The sequence below is a fragment of the Dunckerocampus dactyliophorus genome, chromosome 15, assembly GCF_027744805.1.
Source record: "Dunckerocampus dactyliophorus isolate RoL2022-P2 chromosome 15, RoL_Ddac_1.1, whole genome shotgun sequence".
NCBI lineage: Eukaryota > Metazoa > Chordata > Actinopteri > Syngnathiformes > Syngnathidae > Dunckerocampus > Dunckerocampus dactyliophorus.
Genome location: NC_072833.1, coordinates 3,844,978 through 3,868,567, shown reverse-complemented (window position 1 = coordinate 3,868,567; position 23,590 = coordinate 3,844,978). Strand labels below are relative to the sequence as shown.

At 41.4% G+C, this 23,590-nt stretch overlaps 1 protein-coding gene across 2 annotated transcripts in view; it reads left to right on the top strand.

The window, feature by feature from the left end:
* The window catches only part of mdfic (MyoD family inhibitor domain containing), a 127,684-nt gene that overhangs the window by 24,016 nt on the left and 80,078 nt on the right, over positions 1–23,590 (top strand). The window contains exon 5 of one of the 2 annotated variants that reach the window (XM_054753834.1): positions 592–3,939. The exons of the other annotated variant lie outside the window; for it this stretch is intronic. Within the exon in view, the coding sequence (XP_054609809.1) occupies positions 592–845 (254 nt within the window). The 3' untranslated portion in view covers positions 846–3,939. Of the gene's footprint in view, positions 1–591; positions 3,940–23,590 lie in introns of those variants that run through there. 2 annotated transcript variants of the gene reach the window in all.

The window sequence follows — 23,590 nt, the reverse complement described above, 5'->3', positions numbered from 1 at the left end:
AGTTGGCTTATGCATTTCAGTGTAAGAGTTTAGCTTAGCGCCTCAGTTTGTGTTTAATGATTAAGATCATTATCTGTCATTTTCTGTCTGTGATTGACTCTGGCTATAACTCCAACTGCCTCCTTTAAAAGTTGCAAAAGTACATTTTCCTCATTTCTAATTCAGACTGTACTCTACGTTTTTAAATGCAGCATGACTAATTCAGCCCTAATCTCTAAACACATTTGGGGTGGCTAATGAGCACATTTGTAATTTGTAACGGGTAAACCCATGCCAAACTCACCAGTCGCCTCATCAAACGGGTCCGGAGAGGTGAAATGTTAATCAGAGGTGTACGCCGTGGCTAATCGGCCTATTTGACTCCTGGACGTCACTGATAATCTTCAGAGCGATCAACCTGGCACTTTGCATGGTAATGCCCCAATTATTTAACTGTCTGTTAATCATTCCTGTGTATTTCTTCTACTTCTTCGCTCCTGCTTAGCAAGCATTCTAACCCTCACTCACGCACTCATTTTTCACATTTAAAACAAGTCTACTTGATTCCTTTTCGACAATGTGGATTTTACTTTGAAATTGTCCTGGACCCAGACTGCTGCGTCCACTGCATTTTGGCGTGCCTCTTCTGCGAGTTCCTGGCACTCTGCAACATGGTGGTGGCGCCGGCCTCGTGCGGCCTGTGTGCGTCCGAGGCTTGCTGCTGCTGCTGCTGCGCCGAGGACGTGGGCGAGGACTGCTGCAACTGCCCCTGCGACATGGACTGTGGCATCATGGACGCCTGCTGCGAGTCGTCTGATTGCTTGGAGATCTGCATGGAGTGCTGCGGCATCTGCTTCCCCTCATAGGGAACCCAAAAACAGCCTGACTGGAGCCACCAGGACGGACGGCAATGGGGAAAAACTGTTTCTGTGATTGTGGTGTGATTGTGTACTTTGTATGATGTTTACCGACACTGGGATTCACCAAAAGTAGAAGTAACTCCAGATATGCTTGGAACTGTCCTTTCACTATAAGATGTTCCTATACACTCCTCAACAAAATCTTTTCTGTCAGACATTCCCACTGTCATGACCTCCTGATAGCAAGGGCACAAGCAAGGCAAGGTGCCATTTCTGCTGAGGTTTGAATGCAACCGGTGAGTTGTTTAGACTGTTACTGCAACTTTTTACATGCTTAAAGACGAGGATGGAGCTTTAATAAGCAGTTTTTCTAAGGTTAAGTTTTGCAGTTGTGTTAGTGGCTAATTTAGCTTGTTTCACCAAGCCAATAACAATTAACATAACTGCAACAAAGATTGTACTCTTGAAACATAAATGAAGCTAAGTGGTGGTTGATTTTAAAAGCAAATTTATTCAAAATTTTTATTTTTGCAGATGTACGCTCTTGAACAACACTAGGAGGATACAAGTACAGTCGTCCCTCACTACACCGCGGTTCAGACATCGCTCCCTCACTCTATCGCAGTTAAAAAAAAACAAACAGAAAAACATGTTTTTCAGACATGGCTCCCTCACTCCATCGCAGTTAAAAAAAAAAAAAACATGATTGCTGTTTCATGGTTGGCTATGGCCTATTAGTCAAAAAATATTGAAAGACAATGGAATGAGAAACATGACCTCCAAGTTCGATTCCATGGTTCTCGCCCGGAAAAGGTTGCCCTGCCATCTCCAAGTCGGGGATGAGGTCCTGCCCCAAATGGAGGAGTTGAAGTACTCTCGTCCCTACCCCTGGTTGCCAAACCCCTCTATCCTGTTTTCTCCCTCTTCCCTGTCTCTCTATCTCAACCCCACCAGTTGAGACAGACGGTCACCGCACAGAACCTAGGCGCTGTTCCCTTGAGGGAGTTTTTCCTTGCTTGCTCATGCGGGTTTCAGTTGACTATTTTTTTAATGTATGAGGAACATTGTTCTGGACCTGCTCCACGTGTAAAGTGCTTTGAGATAACTTCCTAACGGCCCTTACTGATGCCGACTGAACCCCAATACCCATAAGACAGAACGCAACATCTCCATATAACCAATTTTGTTCAGGAGTGTAATGTCCAGTGTCTTTTCATCATGTTTTTCTGTAGAACACTGTAAAATGTGTACACAAAATGTTTACACGTCTCTATTGTTATGCTGCACAGAATCTTCTGCAAAGGAATGAAAAACAAAGAACAGTTAAGCCCCCCCCCCGACTGTCATGTTTGCTATTGTAAACTAATGAGGTTCAAGTCCGTTGCTGACTTGGCACTAGCCCTCGTTAGTGGCACGTGCTAAAGGGTAAGAAATTGTCATGTCCTAATGTCAACAAACATCATGTGCCGTCATGTGCGCTATACGTGGGAAAAATACGTTACATGTACATTTCTGCTAAATTCCTGTAAGATTTTAATTTTAATTCCATTATCCAGTTTGTTGTAGCTTTGGGAAAACACTATAAAGGCAATGTGAACATATACAGTGGAACCTTGGTTAGCGTCCGCACCGGTTAGCCTGTTTTTCTGGAAAATGTCGAACATTCACGGCACAGTTTTGCCTCCGTTTGTGTACATTCTCCGATTAGTGTACAAAATGTTGTGCGTCTTGTCGTGTTCTTAATACACTGCTGTGTTCTTAATGTATTTTTTTTAAATAACAAAATGTCCTTCCTTGTTAGCTTCCTATTAGCTATAGCTAAACAAAATGGCAACCGGAATCGGAAGTTGCGTAGCCCATTTATGATGTCATCAGCAGTTCACTCTCAAAAATGTCAAGATTCAAGAGTTTTATTGTCGTATGCACAGCAAACAGGTAGTTATACTACGCAATGGACTTCGTATTCTGTTCATTCTCCCTAAAAAAAACACAAGAAAATGAATTAGAACACAAGAAACAATAATACCAATACATTAAAAGCAACAATAAGATGTTCAGTGTTATGAGTGTGTGCATGTGTTGCGTGTGGCGTGTGTGAGTGACTCGTTGAGAAGCCTGATGGCCTGTGGGTAAAAGCTGTAGCGATGCTATTTTAACAAATTTAAACACAAAACACGTTTTTACAGTTAATATAAGTTTACAATTATAGTTTTATGAGCACAAAACAATTCTAAATGCATGTAAATCACAAATGAAAGGGATAAAGTTACTTTTACCTTCATTGAAGACGTGCTGTTCCCAAAGACACGATGTGGCAGCGAGATCAACCACCACCACCTTCCTGTTTTCAGTCGCGTCAAGAATCACGTTTTCAATTCATGCAAAAGTAACCTCAAATGTGTCCTTTCATTCATCATTTCTACTGTATGTATTGATATGCATGTTAATTTTTTTTCTGCATGTAAAACTAGAATTGTAAAATTATAAAAACATGTCTTTTATTAACATTTCTGGCTGTCTGGAACATGTTATTTGGATTTACATGATTTGTTATGGGAAAAATGTATTCGGGTAACGTTCGTTTTGGCTATAATCGGACCTTCTGGAACGCATTAAGGACGCTAACCAAGGTACATTGTGTATTCTTTCAAGTCGTTTATTTCATCTCTTTTTGTACATTGTGTCAATTTAAAAGTAAATGTCACAATAAAGTAGCATTTTGTTTCCTTGCAGTCGGTGTACAGTCTAGACAGTAAAATAATTCTATGCGTATTTCTAAACCAGTGATGCTCTGATTGATCAGCTGGTGTAACCGTCACCTTTCAGATAGATAGTCATAGTATAGAAGTCTCAAAATAATCCACAAAGTCAAAACCCACGGGTGTCCAATCCTCTTGTATGACCACCTTCAAAGATCATTGTCAGTTTTGTACTTTGATTTTACAATGAATCACTGTGTTGTATTAAATATAAAATGCATATTGGAACAATAAGTTATAGTCGTATTGTATTTGTGTCTTTTGGCAAGACAGGAGGCCCACCTGTTACCCACCTGAAGCTTGATGTCTGCGATGTCTCATGACAAAAAAAAAAGACCATGTGTGACCCAGTGCTTTTATTTTGAAGGAGAGTTACCAACAGGGCGCAGTGCCCCCCTGCTGGCAAGTACAGCCGTCTGACCTTAAGCCGACACCACCCCCTGTTAACCTCTCAATTAACCTGCACGTCAGCCCCCCTGCTGGAAGGGAGCAGAAAAGGTGATGCTGTCCAAGACCCCTTTTATCGTTTTTGTTGCTTGGATTCACTCACTCCCCCTCACTGCCCCCGCCCTTGGAAATTATCATCTTATTGCCCCCACACACGCCCAAAAAGGTGTGTAATTACACAGGAGTTTTTTTGTTCATTTTAAGCCACAATTTCTCGAAAAATGTGCAAGAAAACTCCAGGTAGTGTGCTCGCTGACCTTTTCACAAAGTCTCCCACCTTTCCACTCGCCGCAATCAATCCCCCTCTGATCGCTCTCCGCCTGCCTGCCGGACTCTAATGCGACAATTAGAAAGGGGACCCATTGTTTCTGTTTGCAATCACCACCTGTCTGATGTCAAGGTCATTTCTCTTTAAAATGTTGAATAATCAATGCATTCATGCAGCTTTTCAGCCATGAAAACAAAGTGCTGTTGCTTTTTGTGCGTAAAATAAGATACTGCCATGTTGTGCTACTTTATAACTATGCATAATATGACTAATTAGGCTCTTTTTGTTGTCATTTTTGATATATAATAGGCATCATTACCTGCTTGTTAGCTTGGAGGGGATTTGTCTGCATATAGTCAGTGATTCTGTCATTAAGGGTAATCATTGCAGTTACCATCACATGCAACCAGCTCAGTCAGTATCAAAATTGGACAGTTTTGAGAATGCACTCAATCACAGCAAAATTCAATCAGTAACTCACTCAGCAACTAAAGCATCTTCAGTTATAACCTTTTGTCACAAGTTTGTGACTTTTTGTAGGAAAACTGTGCAATAAATGTATGGTTGTGCTTATGTTTTATTTCATTTGGAACATGCTTTGTCAATGTGAATTACGGCAATCCCTTGTTTATCGCGGTTAATTGGTTCCAGACCCGACTGTGATAGGCGAATTTCCGAAAAATTGGGATTCCTTATCGATAAATGGAATATTTTCATAGAAAACATGTTTATGGCCTTCTAAATCTGTTTTTTTTTAACATTATTAGAGCCTTCTAGACATGAAATGACATGATTCAAGAGCTAAAGAGCTTATTTTATCCTACCCCTTCTCCGTGTTTCAGCAATTACCGATAGTTTGTTCGCGTCCTGTTTGTACCAGGTTACCGTTTAGTAACGGGGCAAAAAGGACACGTATACACTACCAGTCAAAAGTTTGGGAACACTTCCTCATGCCAAGAATGAGAAAGTATGTCCAAACTTCGGACTAGTAGTGTATAATAAGAATATATTATTGATAAAACGGAATTATTGACAGATAATATCTGACAAAATTCTAACACAACAAAGTATGAGTTTGGCATAAATTATATCAGATATTGTGGTTTTGAAAACAAATATTTCAGGAACATCATATGTTTGTACTGGGGATGTCTGATAATATCGGTTTGCCGATATTGGCATAAAAAGGAGATAACGATTCATGTCGATTTTCTGCCCATATGGTGCTCAAGTGTGCTACACACAGCAACACGTTTTCCAGCTCAGTATGTTCGCGATGTGGAACTGATTTTCATTATTATTTAAACAAGCAGTTTGCACTGATTATGCGAGGGGGGGGTAAGGCGTCTTCCTTTAATACTTCTAATCGAATGTGTTGTGTTTTGTGATTTCACTGATTGCAGAGTGCATGCTTTGCGCTTTACTTTGTTCTTATAAGGATGTCTGTGCCGCATAGAAATCTGCATTTTCCAAATTGGGTATTTACCAGCATTTTTAAATTTAATTTAATTCTTATTTGTGAATTTATTAAGACTAACCTTTCTTACTTGTGGTCAGTAGAACATGTTTTTTGAGTTGACAAATGGTCCTGATTTTTTTAAATAACTATTTTGATGAGACAAAATGTTTGAGGTAAATACGACACTTTTTCTCTAACTTCCATGAACACACATAAACAGTGTTTATTTGGGAATTGTGCTCAGTGGCATCACAGTAAATGAAGCATTATGTGTTCACTCAGACATAAGGTTAGTTTGGGGGAAGAGCTGCTAATGAAATCCTGGACAGGATCAGTAAAGTGGACATCTGTAAGAAAGCTGATATTGAGCATCTTTACTGTGTACTGTTTCTTGGATGTGGATTTAAAGTAGTCTCTTCAATAATAATAATAATAAAATCAATTCGATTTGATGTGGCACTTTTCAAGGTACACAAAACGCTTAAATGACTTTCATCAGGCCGAAAAGCAAATAAGGTCTAATTGATTTTGACAACATACTGTTTGTTTATTTATTTGCTCCAGTAGAATGCAATTAGTGGTGGCAGATTGGAAGACGTGTTCATTTTCATCTGGCACATACAGTATTCATCCAATAATGTTTCTTATGTACTGCACAGGATGCGGTGCAGGTGTCGTATCAGGTGACGTCAATGAAATGTAAATGATTTTCCAAGTGAGCGCCTTGTATTCTTTGTTCCTCTCTTCTTAAGCATGTGATGGTGCTCACACCTTAAATATTTAAAGACCCCCTTTTGCTCGAGCTTTGCTGCCGTACGAGGGCCCCTCCGACTGCCTTCTAATCTCCTTGATACCTGGAGGCGTCGCCACGGCGATGCAAAGACAACATGAGGCAAGCGGAGTGGATGAGGGGGCACGGCGGGGTTCAAAGATTCAAGGAAGCGAGGAAACTTTGCGGAAAACATTCCGCTTCCTCCCTCCTGTGCGTGTCTTTTGGATGCTGTTGCACTGTTGGTGAGGATGCAAAGGGAGGAACAGAAGCCTTACTTAAATAAGTCATCATCCTTTTTGACTTGAGAGTCAAATTGAGGAGGACGCGGCGACCAGGGATGCTTGTTTATTTGCTTGTGCCTGCTCCTTGAGCTATAAATTAGATGTCAGCATTGTTACATGTCAGCGACTGATTTTTGCTTTTGATTGTTTGCTCTTAACATCACTTAAATGAAGCTGCGGCCTCCCAATGGCCTCCAGTCATCTGCATCACACGGGTGATTGGCAGGTTGTTTAGCAAGGCGTGCAGGCTCCATCATTGTTTACTTGAGCGTTTTACCATGACTCGCAGAGAGAGGGGATGCTAATTAGGGAATGGGGTGCCGTGGAAGTTGGATCAATGTGGAAAATGCACGCCATTCAGCCCTGCATGACATACATTTAGATTTGAAAGCAGCAAATAGCCCCAGAAGACAACATCTGGCACATTTTAAAAATGCAAACACAACCTATGGGTTGTGGTCAAAGTCTTTTGGAAGGATTTAGGATCCATGTCATGCAAATACTGTATCTAGGGATGCTCCGATTGATCGGCCACCGATCAACATGGGCCGATTTCTGTAAAAAACACGTAATCGGCATATGCCAATAAATGCCTTTCAAAGCCGATCACAAAAACTGATCAGCGTGCGGTGCCAAACCCTACACGTCTGCTGTGTCATGTAAGGTTGCCAACACCCATGTTGAGCCGACATGGGACTCACTTTGTCCTGTATTGCAGCGAGAATTGAAACTAGGCTGTAAAACCTCAACAGCTTGACACAGTCTACGGCAATCAATGCCAGCGTGTTTGATCACTCCCTTATCAAACGTGTTGCCTTTCCACTTTTCTTGCATCTTTGTTTACACGCTTTGCCTAGCTGTCACTGGTGGCAGCTAGCGAGTGAGCTAGCTACAGTTGTCTGCCTAGCTTCTGCTCCTCAGACTCCAAATGTGACTTTTTACCACAGTGCCTTGTTGTTTTTAAAACAAACAAGCAATGTGGTTAGTTCGTCATGTGATCGTTAGCAACCGAGACGTTGTTAAGTGGTTGTTGCTTGTTGTTGAGTGGACAGTAAAGGGTATATACCACTTATCCTCGACTCCTGTCTCGTTCTGAATCACATCTTCACATTTGGTGACCCTCGACGTGAGTAATATGTTGACTGGCGCCGCTCAGTACTTACAAGGAAGCTAACGCCTGTGGTTTCAACCCATGAAAGTCAAGTTCCGGCTGCATGGAATAAATAACACGGGATGTTTCCACATGAACATGAAGTATTTCCACATAGTGGAAGTATTTCCACATAGTGGCCGCACTGGACTTCCGTTTTCTCTCATATCGTAGGAAAGCTACAACGCAGAATTTTAGTGGTTTTGAAATCATGACTTTCATACCGTGGTACACCTTGAACCCGGTCTTGACCGATAAAATGAACAACACTTCCCAGCATGGTAGTGATAATCATCATCTGCTACATTTTAATAAAGAACGTGTGTTTCATACATATTCAGTCTTAAATTCAATACATTTTGCTGATGAATGTGAAATAAACGCTAATTTGCTAGCAGTCCACGTCTTCTCCTGTGAATCGCCTTCTTTGTCACTGTGCTGTCTACAGAAATGATGTCATCAACGCTTCTGATTGGCTAAAATTGCCTTAACAGTCCGTGGCAGTCCCGTGCATGCGTATTTGTGTGGACATAAGTAGTTTTAAAACGCCACCGTGTGGATGAAGGTTGTTTATGACGCTGGAGAGGTGCAAATGTGCGGTTGTTTGTGTGAACATGGCCTCAGTCTCTTAATGACGTCTACCAAATTCAATGCTGATTCGTCAGTTACGGTGGGCGCTTTGTAGGGTGCATTGAGCTGTGTGAGAAATTTCAAGTCAGTCCAAAACTGAGCTTTAGTAACAGATACTCCATGTGTTGTATTTGTCAAGCACTTTAATTGCTGAATTTTTCTAGATTTTGCAGTGCATGTCCAAGTGAAGCAGTTTATTATTCAGACTCCAAAAAGCTCTGTTTTGCATGGTGGCCTTCATTTTTAATATTTAGTGGAACCCAACTGTGACCTTCTCTTTTGAAAAAAACAAAACAAAACAAAAAACACACAAACACCATAAATTGAGCATAAAGGCACACTCTTCAGCGGAAAAGCTTGCCTCTTCTGCGGTTTGTAAAATTCTGTTTACTGGGCTGGCATGCGTGTTTATGTGTGCTCTCCCCTTTCTTCTTAACTCCAAAGTAGCTTTCCCCTCCTTTCATGCAGAAAGGCAACACGGAGCAAGGTCTTAATAACAGCAGCCATTGTGGCAAATATATAGGACTCAACTTTCCGCTTCAAGCAGCCGCTTCACATTGAGTTAACATGAGTGACAGGCTCAGTGCCGCACGCGCACGCACGCACGCACACACACACACACACACAAACAACACACAAACACAAACTAGCATTTGTTTCCACATATAAATACTCCATTCCTCTCTTTTGTGTCTGATAAAATCAATCAGCGCTTTAGTGACTTGTCACATCTGTTTATCTGTTTGGTTGTTTAAACCACCTTGTCTCTCTCCATGTGTTTGTGTGCCTGTCAGGGACGTCCTAATTGTTGCAACGGCCGCAAATAAACACATCGCCTGTAGCATCCTTGTTTACACAAGAGCACATTGTTTAACAGGTGCGCATAGGCAACACCTGCTGGCATTGTCAACTGAAGATAACTTCATAAAGTATAAATTAACCTATGCAGTAGAACCCGCTCATCACGACGCCCCTTGGACTGGCTGACTGACACTGACATAGGCGGTTGTTGATATAGCCGACATCAGAACCGAAGCTAACCATTGCTCGTACATTTAGGCCAATAAAAGGCTGGTTTGCACAGAATCCTGCCTCATCGTGATTCAGCCGACATTGCAATATTTTATACTCTTATAACAGAGCTGCTGCTGGGATTTAGTTGTGTGTCATGATTACATTGACAATAAAGCTTTCATACATTCGCAAATCTTTCTTTCAGTGGCTAACAATCTTAAAACATAATAATAATTTTAAAAAGTACAATCCAATCATGCGGCACACCTGCTCAATCAGTCAATCGGCTCCAGTCAGACCTTGATTTCCGTATGGCCCAGTTTTGGTATAATTTGTTTTTTGTAAATTTGTCCTCTATTTTCGGTACTGTCTGGGTTTTCTTACAATTTAGCACACAACAAACTAGTCCGTTTGCCCTGTACTGTATTGTTCCGTAAAACTGTGTCCCCCAAACAAAGCATCCAGTTTGCATGTTTACTTTCCAACATTTCAAATTCCGTACCTTTTCAGTCTGCTAAAAATGAATGAACAAATTAAATTGTGCCTCCTACTGGTGAAATAAAATTTTACCGTTTACATTACGGCACCATTCCACATATAAAATTCCACATTTTCCATAATATATTCTGTAACATTTGTCCTATTGAAAATGAATGGACAAGTTCAGTGTGTCCCCCCATTGGTGGAAATGTATTTGACCTTTAACATTACATTAACATTCTGCTTGTTCTGTGCACGATGGCATGGCTCAGGTCGTAGAGTGGTTTATAATTATTTTGCATTGTTTTCTGCATGTAAAGCCATAATTATTTTCTATAAAATGTATTTTTGTCAATATTTTTGGTCGTCTGGAATGGATGAATTGGATTTTCCTTTGGGGGGGGAAAATGCCTAGATTTTTTAAAGTTTCAGTTTTCGTCAGACCTTTTGGAACGAATTAATAACAAAAAACAAGGTACCACTGTACTTCTGGAAAAAAAAAACACACATTACGTTGCCGAAAGATCCAGCGATTAAATGTCCTGGGCGACAAGAATGGGGGGAAAAACATGTCGGTGTCCCGAGTGAGCTAATTTTTCAACATTTTTCTTTGTTTCTCAGTGAATAATAACAATTTGAATGACTAAATTCATGACTGTATGCAGCATTTACATTTCTCTGAAAGTGTCAAATAAGGTGTCTGTTCTCTCCTTCTAGAAGATGCTTCTTTCTATTGTAATCAGAGGACTGTGTCCTGCAGGTACACTGTGAGCATACAGCAGAACTGCACCAAATCGAAGCGTGTGCACCTTTTTTTTTTTTCTTTTTTTTTTTAAGTGCACTGGAACCAGTACAGCATCCACACCTCGACTTCTCTTTTCATCTCATTTATTTCCTTTTTTCTCTAATTTGTCGCCTCACTGAGGGCTGTAGGTGTCACCAGACGTACAATCGGCAACATTTGATGCAAAGGTGGGAGCAGGGGAAGAAGGTATGACACCTTTTTTTCATACCTGTTTTCTACTGGGTGATAATTGACATGATTGACAGGATGCGTGATTAGAAGAAGTATGGTGTACAGTAATCTGTCATTTAGCGTGGTTAATTGGTTCCAGACCCGACCGTGATAAACGAAATAAGATTCCTTATTTATAAATGGAATATTTTCTTAGTTAGAGCATAGAAAACCTGTTTAAGACCTGCTAAATACGGTTTAGAACATTATTAGAGCCCTCTCGACAAGAAAAACACCCCATAATCACCTTTATGCTCCTATTACTCAATATAGTAGATATAAGAAGAGAAAATAAGCCATTTATAAAACAAAGACTCATGCTTGTGTGTGTATTTTGGTCATTGTAAGCATTACTGTACTCTTTTTGGGTGCATTGATTTAACGTAGCAACATAGAAAGGAACTCCTACACTTAGCATTAGCATTTTTTTTAACAAACTCAAAAGCAAAACACAACAGCAGTGGCAGCAGCAGCGCCAATATGTCGCTTTACCTTTCTGTAGACGTGGTATGAGCGAGTGCGTGGTGAAGCTCGTCGCTAGCCAGCCAGTGGCTAGTCAGTGTGGTGTGGCAAGGTGTCACTTTTCTCGTAAAGTAGTTATTTGGCGTAAAAATGTTAATAGCAGTAATTATAACAATGTTGCTCTAGCTGGTTAATATGCAGGTGGCATGCTGTAAATGGAGCGTTGTTGGCGCTTTTTGGCGTTTATTTCAGAAGACTTCAGAAGAGGAGTCACAAGACACCATATATTGCAATCTACAAAATTTTATTTCTAGAACATTGCACTCTTCTGCACTCTGTGTGTGTATGCTGCCATTCCCGCCTCCACTCACCGAGGCAAAGTGACGGTATGACCGGCAAAAATGCCGGGCCGTTGTTCTATGGAAGAAACCAACTCTCTTCCTGCCTGTGTGGAGGCAGGAGACGAGGAAAACAGACGCATGCATATGGCAATGTATGCAGGCTGGCAAAATTATTGAGTTCATTTTCATTTATTGTCTGATTCATTTATCAGTGTATTACCGTCCCAGGCCTAGTGCTTAGGAGACAGTTTTTTTTCTGAGGAGAAAGTCTTATCACGTGTTAATCTCGCAAGGTCTTGTGATACGAGATCTTGTGACATCCCTACTTTGTAGGCGGAATAGGTGCGTCATATTACGTGCATTCTTAGCTGCCTCTTTTTAGCTGTTTTTATATCATTAGAACGCACAGAAAAGAGAATGGCATGTCTCACATAAGTATTGTGGGTGATGGGCAAAATAAAAAAAAAAATTGACATTTTCTTTTGGCACAAACAAAACCATCTGCTGACAAATAACTCGCCTTATCTAACTTCTCCAATTCAGAACTAGAGTGTGTGCCGCGTGGAAGTCAAATATGAATAGTTCATCGCTGCCAATGAATACTGTATGCATGCTTATTGAACGCACACGTCCTCGGGTGCCATCCAAACAAGGCTTTTGAACAGTAGGTGCCTCTTTGAGGAGGCGCTGGCGTCTAGTGAGGAGGATTGCAGATGCCAGCGCTCATATGTTAAGGTGATGAAGGGGTTGCCCTTAAAGAAGACGTGCCCCGCGGTCATGTGTGAGATTTATTTCTTCAAAATTCAAAACGCACCAGAAGGGGAAATATTCCCCGCCTCCTCCTCCTGATGCCTCCCCCCCGAAAGAATATTCATCGCAGGTTAAAAATGCATATGCAAATGCAGGCTACATTAGAGCATGCGCATGTTGTTAATAAATTAACACGTGGCAGGAATAATTCAGTTTAGCGTGATAATTCTTGGGTGCGAGCTGTCAGCTGTCGCATTGTTCTGGATGCGATGTGACGCAGAGATGGCAACACGGGCAGTGAACTGTGATGTTTTAGCGTTCCTTGCTCTTCAATCCTCGCCACTGTGACACAATAACAGCCCCTCTCCGCTCGCCTGCCTCTGATTTTGTGTCATTTCGGAAGAACAAAAGGTTTAATTAAAGGCCGCCCTCCAATGATTGCTTTAATATTAAGTGTTGTGGAACTTAATGTTCTCCAGACTTAAAAACATTATAAAGCCCCATCTCTAACATGGCTGTCCTTTTGTGGACTTCTTGTGAAATAACACCAAGAATCTATTTGGGAGATGTCTAAGCCGCCCAAGAGCATCTTGGCGTTCCAGGCGGGGGAACATAACTCTTTTTGCCTCGTCTCTTCGATTTGCATAGCAGGAACCCCGGGAGCTGACACTTGTGTTTATGTCGTTCAAGGTGCACGAGGGGGGGCGGCGGATGTGAGAGGTGTCAAGTGACTCACTATAAAGTTTTTAATAAGCGCCATTTGTTCAATCGGCTGTTTAAACACTCACTTCAAGACGGCTTGGACCCCTCGCTATCTTTTAATTAAGTCCCGGGCTAATGTGCTACCTAATTGACTAATCGGAACGATTTTGTTTTGTCTAATTTACTTGAAAAGGAGAGACACGGTGGATGCTTCAAAGTAGCGCTAACTCCCGCTTAATTCCTGCTGATTGAAGAGGCTAATGGCTAACTGGGCCGTCGTGTCACTCTTGTTGAAATGTTTTTCGGAGGTACTCTTGCAGATTTTTTGCCTATATCACAACGCTGAGATGCAGTTTTTTCTTGAAATATATTTACAAAATGTCAAAGTGGCCCTTGCATCCTTTTATTTTTTAGTACAAAGGTTTGGACACACCTGATTTATACCTTTCATTCATCATTCATATGTATTTATATGCATTTCAAATGCATGTAAAACTATAATTGTAAAACCACACAAATGTGTTTTGTGTTCCAAGTTAGGCTTCTGGAACTGATTCATTGGATTTACATGATTTGTTTTGGAAAATATGTATGTAGAGTCTGACCTTCTGGAACCTATTAATGAAGCTAACCTAGGTTCCACTGTGCAATTTGCAATGACTGGAAAGTATTACGTTTTGCTTGTTGCGTGTAACCAAAATCAGGAGTCCGTGGTCCGCTAATGGCCATATTTTCTGGGTGTATATATGTTGGCACAATCACGGTGCCAACACAAATGACTGCACAACATGTAAGTAAACACAGGAATAATAAACAACGACTACTACAGACACGCAACTTTTTACAAAACAAGTACCGCAAAGCATGCTGGGAAGCCGGAATCACTCAAGAGTCACACGCAGTGTTTTGGCACTTCTTCTATAACTTGTATTGCATAATCCAGTATTTGTTGGGAAATGCATCCACTAGAAAAGGCATAATGTATTTATTACACAACATTAGTTCGAGGGAAAAGCTGCTGCCTATATCGGTATTGGTTGATGTCAGTATTGGTAATGAAGTGATGGGCGATATCGGTAAGAAAGCTGATAGCCAGGATCTCTAGCCATGTCCATGCTAAAAACACTAGCAGATCTGTATTACTATCAAAGCCTTGTGGCTGTTCTCAACGATGGAAGTTATGTCTGAATTATTGGAGAAACGTCTTCAGTTGTACCATGACAGAGGAAAGCAGAATGTCTAGAGTTTCCTCGTTCCTCGTCTTTGCTTTTTGAGTTATGCCCATGCTGGAAAAAAACGGACCTGGATCCAGAATTCAGATCTGTATCACCATCAAATTTTGCAGTTATGCGTCTTACAAAATGATCTGGAAAAGTGAATGCAATCATCCTTTGCTCATATCCAAGCAATGCACCCAATGCAACAGAGGCCATTAATAGTGTAGTGCTTCACATAGTAGCAGCTGGCGTTCGACCTGCAATGCACTATCTTCAAACATAACAGCTAACCTGAAAACTGATTACGCTGATGATAAAAGCAGTGGCTGTAAAGCAGCAACAACACTAGGCCCCAGTGTCATGTGACCATGACATCAATGGAAAAGTAGCGTCAGAGCCTGTGTGATAGGACAGCTTATAAACAATGAGTCACCTCGCACACAGCGCTGACGAGGAGGGGAAAAGGTTGCCAAAAAGGAATCTTGATGGTTTGCTCCTGTGGACAATCAAGCCCTGGCACACTGATTGGACGTCGGCGCTGATCGACACCCCACTTTAAAACATAGCACATCGTCCCAATGACACAGTCCTGCACCTTATTTATGCATCACATCCTCATAGCACAACCTGATAAATAATTTAATCTCCTGTGGCTTCACTGGCAACTACAGTGATACATTAATTGGGCAGAAATTAGCATGAATTAAAGCAAATACGTGTATGATGTAATTTATCACTGATCAAGCGTAGTTTAGCACAGGAAGGCTCCCATTTCCCCCAAGATTGCTTTAACAGCTATAATGCATTTCTTAATTTACTCGCTGGAAAAAAAATCAATTTTTTTCAGAGTTCATTAGGCACCAATATGTTACAATGCCGCTCCCCTGAGCACGAGGCTACAAAAAGAAATATATGCAAATTCCTGCCTGTGCATCTGTATGTAAATAGCCAGCCAGGCCTCAGTCAATTCTCCATGGGAAGCTTTGTTAGCGGGGGTCTTTGTTTTCTAAGCCCCACGCCTTGTTCATGATGGTCTGGAAATTAGGAGATGTGTGTAATTGGCAGGTGAGTCTCATCTCCGACATCGCTGATGCCTGCCTTGATATATCTTTCGTTTTGAATTGTGTTGTTTTCGCTTCTTTATCACGTTCTTTACAGTAGTATGCTAGTTGCATGTGCGTTTGACTAATTAGCCTTCAATATTTGGGCTACAAAAAGTCGCAAACTTGTAACATGTAAAGTTTAGAACTCATGACGTTTAGTCCCGGATGGAATTCTACTGCAACTGAGTGCACGAAACTTTCTCCCACTATGCACAGCAAGAATGAATTGTGTGCCTGCGCAGCTGCACTAGGGAAGAACAACATTGTTTATTAGTAGGCGTAATAACCTAATTAATGAATCAGCATTTGCAAGTATGTATGAAATATGCCCATTTTTTACTGTATTTTATGAACAGGAAGATAAATGACGGACACAGTTGTTTTTATTTTTATGTATGAACAGCTCCAAATGAACTCAACATTAAATCAAGCTAAAAGATGCCACACATGTCTGAAAGTTAACCATAATTACTTTAATAGTAGCAGAACATTTGAACCGGGTTGGGTTATCATGAGCCATGAAGGGTTGTGTTCAACGACACCACATAACTGAAGTTGAATTCACATGTTTTGAGTCCAGATGTATTTGCTGGGATTTCCGAGCATACTCGAATGCACCAAATTGTACTTCCGCAGGAAGAGTTACGCTCCTGAGTGAGACTAATATCCACTTTGTTATTTAGACCACACATGCACGCTTAATGAAAACGTTGTTGTGCTGTTTGGAGTGTCCGTGAATGCATCTCACGGTCATCTAGTGACAATGAGGAAGTGTTGTTCCGATGTCGAAGGGACTAGAGACGATTGTGCCTTCGTCTGCTGTCATAACAGAGAGGTGTGGCTTGACATGATGTGCATGCATTAAGTTTAATGTAATTCACGGGATGAATGAGTTACCATTACCGTTTACGCACTATTTTCAACAGCCCTACGTATCTTCCAAGTGGCGGTGCGCCAAACAAAAGGAAAGCCATCACCACGGAAGTGGAAATGAACGTCATATAAAGCTCAGCGAGAGGGGACAAGCCCACCAATATTGGTCGCAACCGCTTTACTGTCACGACCGTTAAGGAAAAATCATTGAATGCTAATGAATGATAGAGGGGTTATGGATTCTGTGCTCTGTTACAAGCTGTTACTAGCTGTTACTAGTTACTTAAGAAGCTAGGACAACCACCAGGATATGGACTTGTTCCCTTTCTATTACTCTATTATTTAATTCTCATATTTATTTATTTATTTATTTTTTTGAGAGAGAAGTTCCGATTTCCACTAAAACTCGACTTACACGATACCTGTTGGAAAATTTGGAACAAAGGTACATTTAAAGTCACATGTCTACTCGGAGTGTGACAAGATTTCTCGGTGACACTAGGCCTGGGACGATAATAAGTTAATCAATTCATCACACCATAAATGAAAATGAAGTCCATATCTTGCCACGTGCAAGCAGGCAGGAAGAGGGTTGACCCTGTGGATTGGTTTCAGCACCTTTGTTGTGTTTGTTCCGTAGAACAACGCCGTGAACGGAGTGAGCCCTTTTGACAGTCATGCAGTCTCTTTGTCTCGGTGGGTTTTTGTATTTTTTCATTGTACTTGTCTTAAAAGTAAAGTTAAAATCTCGTGTCGTTCTCGCAGACCCAATCTCGTAGATCGTATCGTCTCGTGAACTCAGTGTCTCGTGACGCCCCCAATGGGCCCATAACACATGCACAATCCAACGTGTCGGAAAAGGAGTAGGAAGAAGCACATCTTATTTAATGCTTCTTCTTGATCGTCTGTTGACAAGTTTTAGCTTTACGCTTTGACCTTTTTAGTGTTCCTTATTTGCTACAATGCCTCTTTGTGAAATGCATTCTTTCTCCCTCCAGTGACTGATAGAACTTTGTGTGTCCCCCTCTGTCTATAAAAGCCCATTCCATTTGTGCAGCCGTGAAAGCAAAACATTGCTTCACCTGCTTGGCTTGGACCGTCTCCACCAAGCAATTCACACGCACACACACACACAAAAAAAAAAAAAAAGCCCAAAGGCCACATGGACCATATGGCGCTACACTCGTCTCGATAGCTTGTATAACATAGCGTACATTCACGGCGGTGACTGCAACAGGAACTAATTAGTACACTCTCTGGTAAGTCATTTGAATTACAGCTAATTGAGTTGTGTAAATTAGAGCTTGTTTGAAAGGAATTTTCTCTGTTATGAAGTGACTTTCTTTAGGGCACAATAATCACTGGGTGGAGTGTGAATATAATACAGCAGGAGTCAGGCTATAAATGTGTGTTATTGTTATTGTAAGTATCCATGTGGCGTTTATTGTTTACCTTTTAGTTGGGTAATTAGGTGTCACGTGAAGCCCACGATGGGGATGCGGTCGCCAAGCAGCTCCCGGCGTTCCCACAAACAGCCCGGGTTGGCTGTTTTCTCAGCTCGTGCACAGGAAACACATGCGGGGCGTTTTTTTATTTGCACGTATCCATAGAAGTGCCAACAGATGCAGTGTCAGCAAGTGATAGCTGCAGGCCATTTCCTGTTTCAGCCATCCAGAAGGTTGTTTTTGTCTGATGCTTAAATTGCATCATGTAATCTTGTTTTCTGATTGCATTCCTGATGGTGTCATGGTGCATGGGCATGGGTTCGATACCCGGCCAGAGTTGTGTCAGGAAGGGCATCCGGCGTACAAACTAAGCCAAAACCTGCCGACATCTTGCACTGACGTCATGTAGTTATGCTGTGTGTATACTGTTTAAAAAAAAAAAAGACAGTTTTATGCTTTAGTATCACGTATTATAAAGGTCGGTTATAAAGTATTACCGACTTAGGGTGAATGGGCAATCTTTTCATACTCGTGGTTCCTCCACTACAAACTAGTGTCATTTAGTCCATTGTAAAAGCTTTAGAAAGGCGCACATTGCTGCACAAGCTAATGGAGGAAGATGCCATAATTCACCGGTAGTTCCGACACAAATTGCACTTTTATGCCCTCCTGACGAGGACTACTTTAGCTAGAGACAGCCGCTGTCCTACTTAGCGTCCCCGTTGGGCCGCGTCTTGCACACCGTGTTTGTTTCTAGTCACATTTGTAAATCATAACTCTTTGTTTGAATTAGAGCCGCGTGCCGGCGTTCCCGCTGGGAAACATCAACTATTAAATGGCGTTCCCCCCCTACCCCACCGCCCGCCCCTCCTTCCGCATGCTTGTTTGAGTAATTTACGCTCAAACGAATGTCAGTCCTCGTCTCCAGGTGATCACGTCGCCGCCGCCACTTTTTGATGGCTCCACCTGAGAGATTTGCCCAAATGCGTCTGCTTTTTCCCCAAAGTGGTTCCCAGAGTTTCTGCTTTGGGCTTGTTTACTACTAAATGTTTTTTGTCATTTCCCTCAAGCAATTTCAGACTCGGTGTCTTTTTCTTTTTTCCTTTTAATTCTCTTAACTGAGAGCGTTTGTTATTCTGCGCTCTAAAAAGGCTGTCAGTAAACAAAGTCCCGTTCCCATTAACCTCTGATTCCCTCTGAGAAACACACAAACACGCGCGCAGAACGATATGGAAATATTTGTCCTCCCTGCTTTCCGCTCGCTTGGCGTTCTAGCGGTCTGCTTTGCCTAATTGCTTTAACACTAGCACGGCATGCTAATTGCACGAGCCCCCCCCTCCACTGTCACCACATCATTTACATGGCCTGCTTGATTTGAAATTTAATCTACTTGAAGGGGTTGTGTTTCATGCTCACTTTAAATCCTAATGCTCTGTGGTATTGAAGGTGCTCTTATTATTGAGACTGTAAAATAAATCCACAAACTTTGTCATTGTTGTGTTCCTCGTGAAATGAAAGAGGCATATCGGCCGGGTCGTGGAAACCATTTTGATGTGAAGCTGAAAGAGTAAGACCCAGTGTATGTAGTGAACTGTATTGTATAGTCCACGGAGCAGTCCTCTGTTTCACTGTATTAAAGGAAAACTGCACTTTTTTTGGAATTATGCCCGTCATCCCCAATCCAAGACACGTCTTTCACTTTTCTGCACGTTCTAAAGATATAAAAACAGATAAAAAGAGACAGCTGAGAATGCACATAACGGGATGCACCTACAAAACCTTCTGAAAAAAACTCCAAAAACCGTCAACAACATTTACATAATGTAACGTACATATTAACCAGGCTGCAGCAACATTGTTATCATTATTGTGATTAACATTGTTACGCCAAAGAACTACATTGTTGGCGTAGTGACACCTCACCACACCACACCGGCAACTACTAGCCGGCTCGCGACCAGCTTCACCACACACTCGCTCACATCGCCTCAGGACACTACCGAAAGGGAACGCTGCATATTGGCGCTTTTGTTTTTGAGTTTGGAAAACTTAACGGCAGGTGTAGCGTATGTTTCTGTGTTGCTATGTGAAATCAATGTGCCCAAGGAAGGACGTTCCGCTAATGCTAAAATGACCAAAATACTGTAAGTATTACATGTATTATGTATTACATCATGAATGTGCCCGTTACTACATGGTCACAGCATGTATATAAAACCATAACACCCACTGTAGTTAGTTTTTGAAGGTGTTTTAATAGCGGAGTTTGTTGGCAGAATAGGTGTGCCCCATTATGTGCATTAATAAGCTGCCTCTTTTTAGCTGTTTTTACATGTTTAGAACACACAGAAAAGAGACGTGTGTTCATGTCTCACATAAGGATGGTGGATGAAGGGCAAAATACATTTTTAAAAAGTGCAGTTTTCCTTAAAAGGCAGGAGAATGTGGTTCATCCACCCGTTTTGATTTCCTCTTTTGTTCTCGCCGGGTCCTTTTTACAGTTGCCGACAGGGCATTACATGCAGAATGCTCCAAAACCAAAAACACACCATAACCATACCACCATAAAACACATGCAACGGGAAAGGCTGCAAATTAGAAAACACTGCAAACACTGCAGGATCTAAAAGATAAGATGCTGCAAATGTCAACAACACACACAAACCTCCAAAATACATGCATGAAGAGAAATGCTGCAAATGAACAGAGCAAAACAGAAGTTAGCCAGGCTACCAGGGGCACCAAACCTGCCTGTGTAGACTGCATTTAGAGATGAAAACAACATGAAAACCACCTGTGGGTGGAAAACAGGCCACTGTGAATCCGAGAGAAGATGGAAACTGAATTCGAACCATTGCACAAAGAAAAGTGGTGGCAACATTATCAAAACAAACTTGTCCACCAAAACGTATCCACCTGACCCAGGTTTTCCATTTGGGGAAAAAAACTACTCAGTGAGACGTTTGATCGGCAAAGTACATACAAACGAAACCGAAATGTTGCTGTCTAGACTCATGTTCACCTTTTGATGTCAAACCCAAATATGTTTTCAGTCTACAGCAGAAATAAATGAATTGACCTCACTGTTTTGATACTTTTGGCGGCCACTGTACGCGTTACGCACTTTTTGGCATTTCATAACGCATACTAAAATCTGGCATTAAAGCGGTACACAATGCACAGTTTCTGGCCTTGTAAGAGTTCTCGGTTGACAAAAAAATTCCTCCTCAGTGAAGAAGAAGACGGAATACTGAGCATGAGGCTGAAGACGCAATGTGGGCGCACAGGGAGGAGGCTTATTTATGTGAAGAGGGAGCTGGAGATAACTGGATTGTGCTGTTTTGCTTTTGTAAAAAAAAAAAAAACAAAAAAAACTTTTTTTTTCCCCCCTCTCTACCGCCTTTCAACCAAACACAGAGAGAATACAGTCAATATTAAGTCAATTATAAATATTTATAATCTACACATTTTAAGAATGCTGTCAATCAGCACAGACGTGTGGGGATAAGCTGCTTGGTCCGCGTGTGATTTGCATGCCACAGAAATCCAGTTTTGTTTTTGACTCTTGCAGGCCCTGCTTGTTCTCGGGCGTAGATTAAATATAGAAGTTTTGTTCTTGTTGAGGATAGATGTTTTTATCCCACCACACACACACACACACAGGCGGTATTGACGCCTGATGCTGATGGCGATTCATTATTGAAAAGGAAATCGTCTCAATATGACTGGAGTTTGTTATGGGGGGGCTTTGTTCTCGTCATCTATATTGCAGGGCATCTTTGTCAGTCAGCACTGCGAGATCTTTTTCTTCTCTTTTGTGTTTGTGTGTGTGTGTGTGTGTGTGTGTGTGTGTGTGTGTGTGTGTGTGTGTGTGTGTGTGTGTGTGTGTGTATGAAGAAGCGGAAAGACTTCTCCACTCTCTGTAGTGTTTGTCAGTGTTGCTGTCCTAATAACTTGACTGTCTTGTTTTGCAACGACGCACTCGGTTTCGCTTCTCTGGCGGCGTTAGCTTGGCTGTATGGCCTCAAATATGGTGGAAAAAAACATATTTTTGACACAGTCCTTCTTAAATGTGACAAACATTCACAGATGCTCTCCTCTGAGCTTAATTACCGCCGCCTGGCTGGAAGTTTGCTAGTTAGTTCATTGGTTACGCGAAAACGGCGCCATTCATTTCCATGAAACTTTGTGGATAATCTTGCAGCTTGCGCTGCATATGCTACGTGCAGCATTTCTGTCTCATCTTGCAAATGACTTAAAAAAAAAGGATTTAATTGCCAGGGAAAGCAAATATTGCCTTACTTTTCTTGAAAAATCTTTAAAAAATATGTGCTGTTGAGTTGAGGTCAGTGCCTAATGGAACGACCTGCTTGTGTTTTGTGCTGAAGTTCGGATTTCCAATGTCTGTGAATCCACCTTTTGTGTGATTGGTGGAGAATGAGGAAGTGTTGTGTGGGTGTGGAGAGGATGCAGAGATGGTGTGCAAGTTGGAGATGCTGGAACTGAGCGCTGCTGTTGAAGTGTTCATGTCAGAATATAGTTAAAAGGGAGCGCCAGACGCTGTGTGACTCTGTCGGGACGCTACAATAATAAGGTGCCATTTGTAGCCGAAACGGCATTGTGATGTTTTAATTACCTTTTAATTAGTTAGATTACCCGCTACTGCAAAACAATAATGGCATTGGTAATTAGTTGGGCTGCAGCTATCGAATGTATTAGTAATTGAGTATGCCCCTGAAAATGTTTTTGATTAATCAAGTAATCGGAAAAAATGTATTTTTGCTTGGTTAAAGAGCAATTATAAATACACAAGAGAAAATAAAACATTTCACTAAATAATGAACGACCAGTTGGTTTAATTTTTTGTAATAATCAACAGTTTGATTTCTTAAAACCACATTGTGCATAGGAGAGAATTAAGAATTCCTTTACTAAGACATTACAAAGACTAAATTACATATTACATTATGTTGATGGTTGTGCATTTATAAATCCTTACAGATATTCTTTGTAGGATATTGAGTTATTGCAGTGTTCAAAGTAAAATGGCGTCACCTTAAGTAGTAGAACACATTACTCGCAACTAAGTGCGTGAGACACACACTTCCTTGTTCCATTACACAGTATTGGCTGCTAGAAATGAGTGTTAACGTAATGTAATATCTCAATGTTTTGTGTCATTAGTGCCGCCTGGTGACCAGAATACAGAATGCTTCATATCACTTTATTTCAATCAAATTTTTGACAAATTATAGACCATTGTCGACCACGTAACTGTGATCATCCATCATCCATCCATCCATTTTCTATGCCGCTTATCCAAAATAAGATAATAAGATAATTTAGAGTTGCCAATTAACCTAACATTCATTTTTTTGGAATGTAGGAGGAAACCGGAGTACCCGGAGAAAACCCGCGCACGTATGGGAAGAACATGCAAAGTCCACGAACGCAGGTCTTCCCGATCTCCTGACTCTGTGGCCAACATGCTAACCACTCGGCCATCGTGCGGCCCGTAACTGCGATCATCAATTCATTAATACATTTCTGAAAAAGTGCGATATAACGAGGGAGCGATAATCG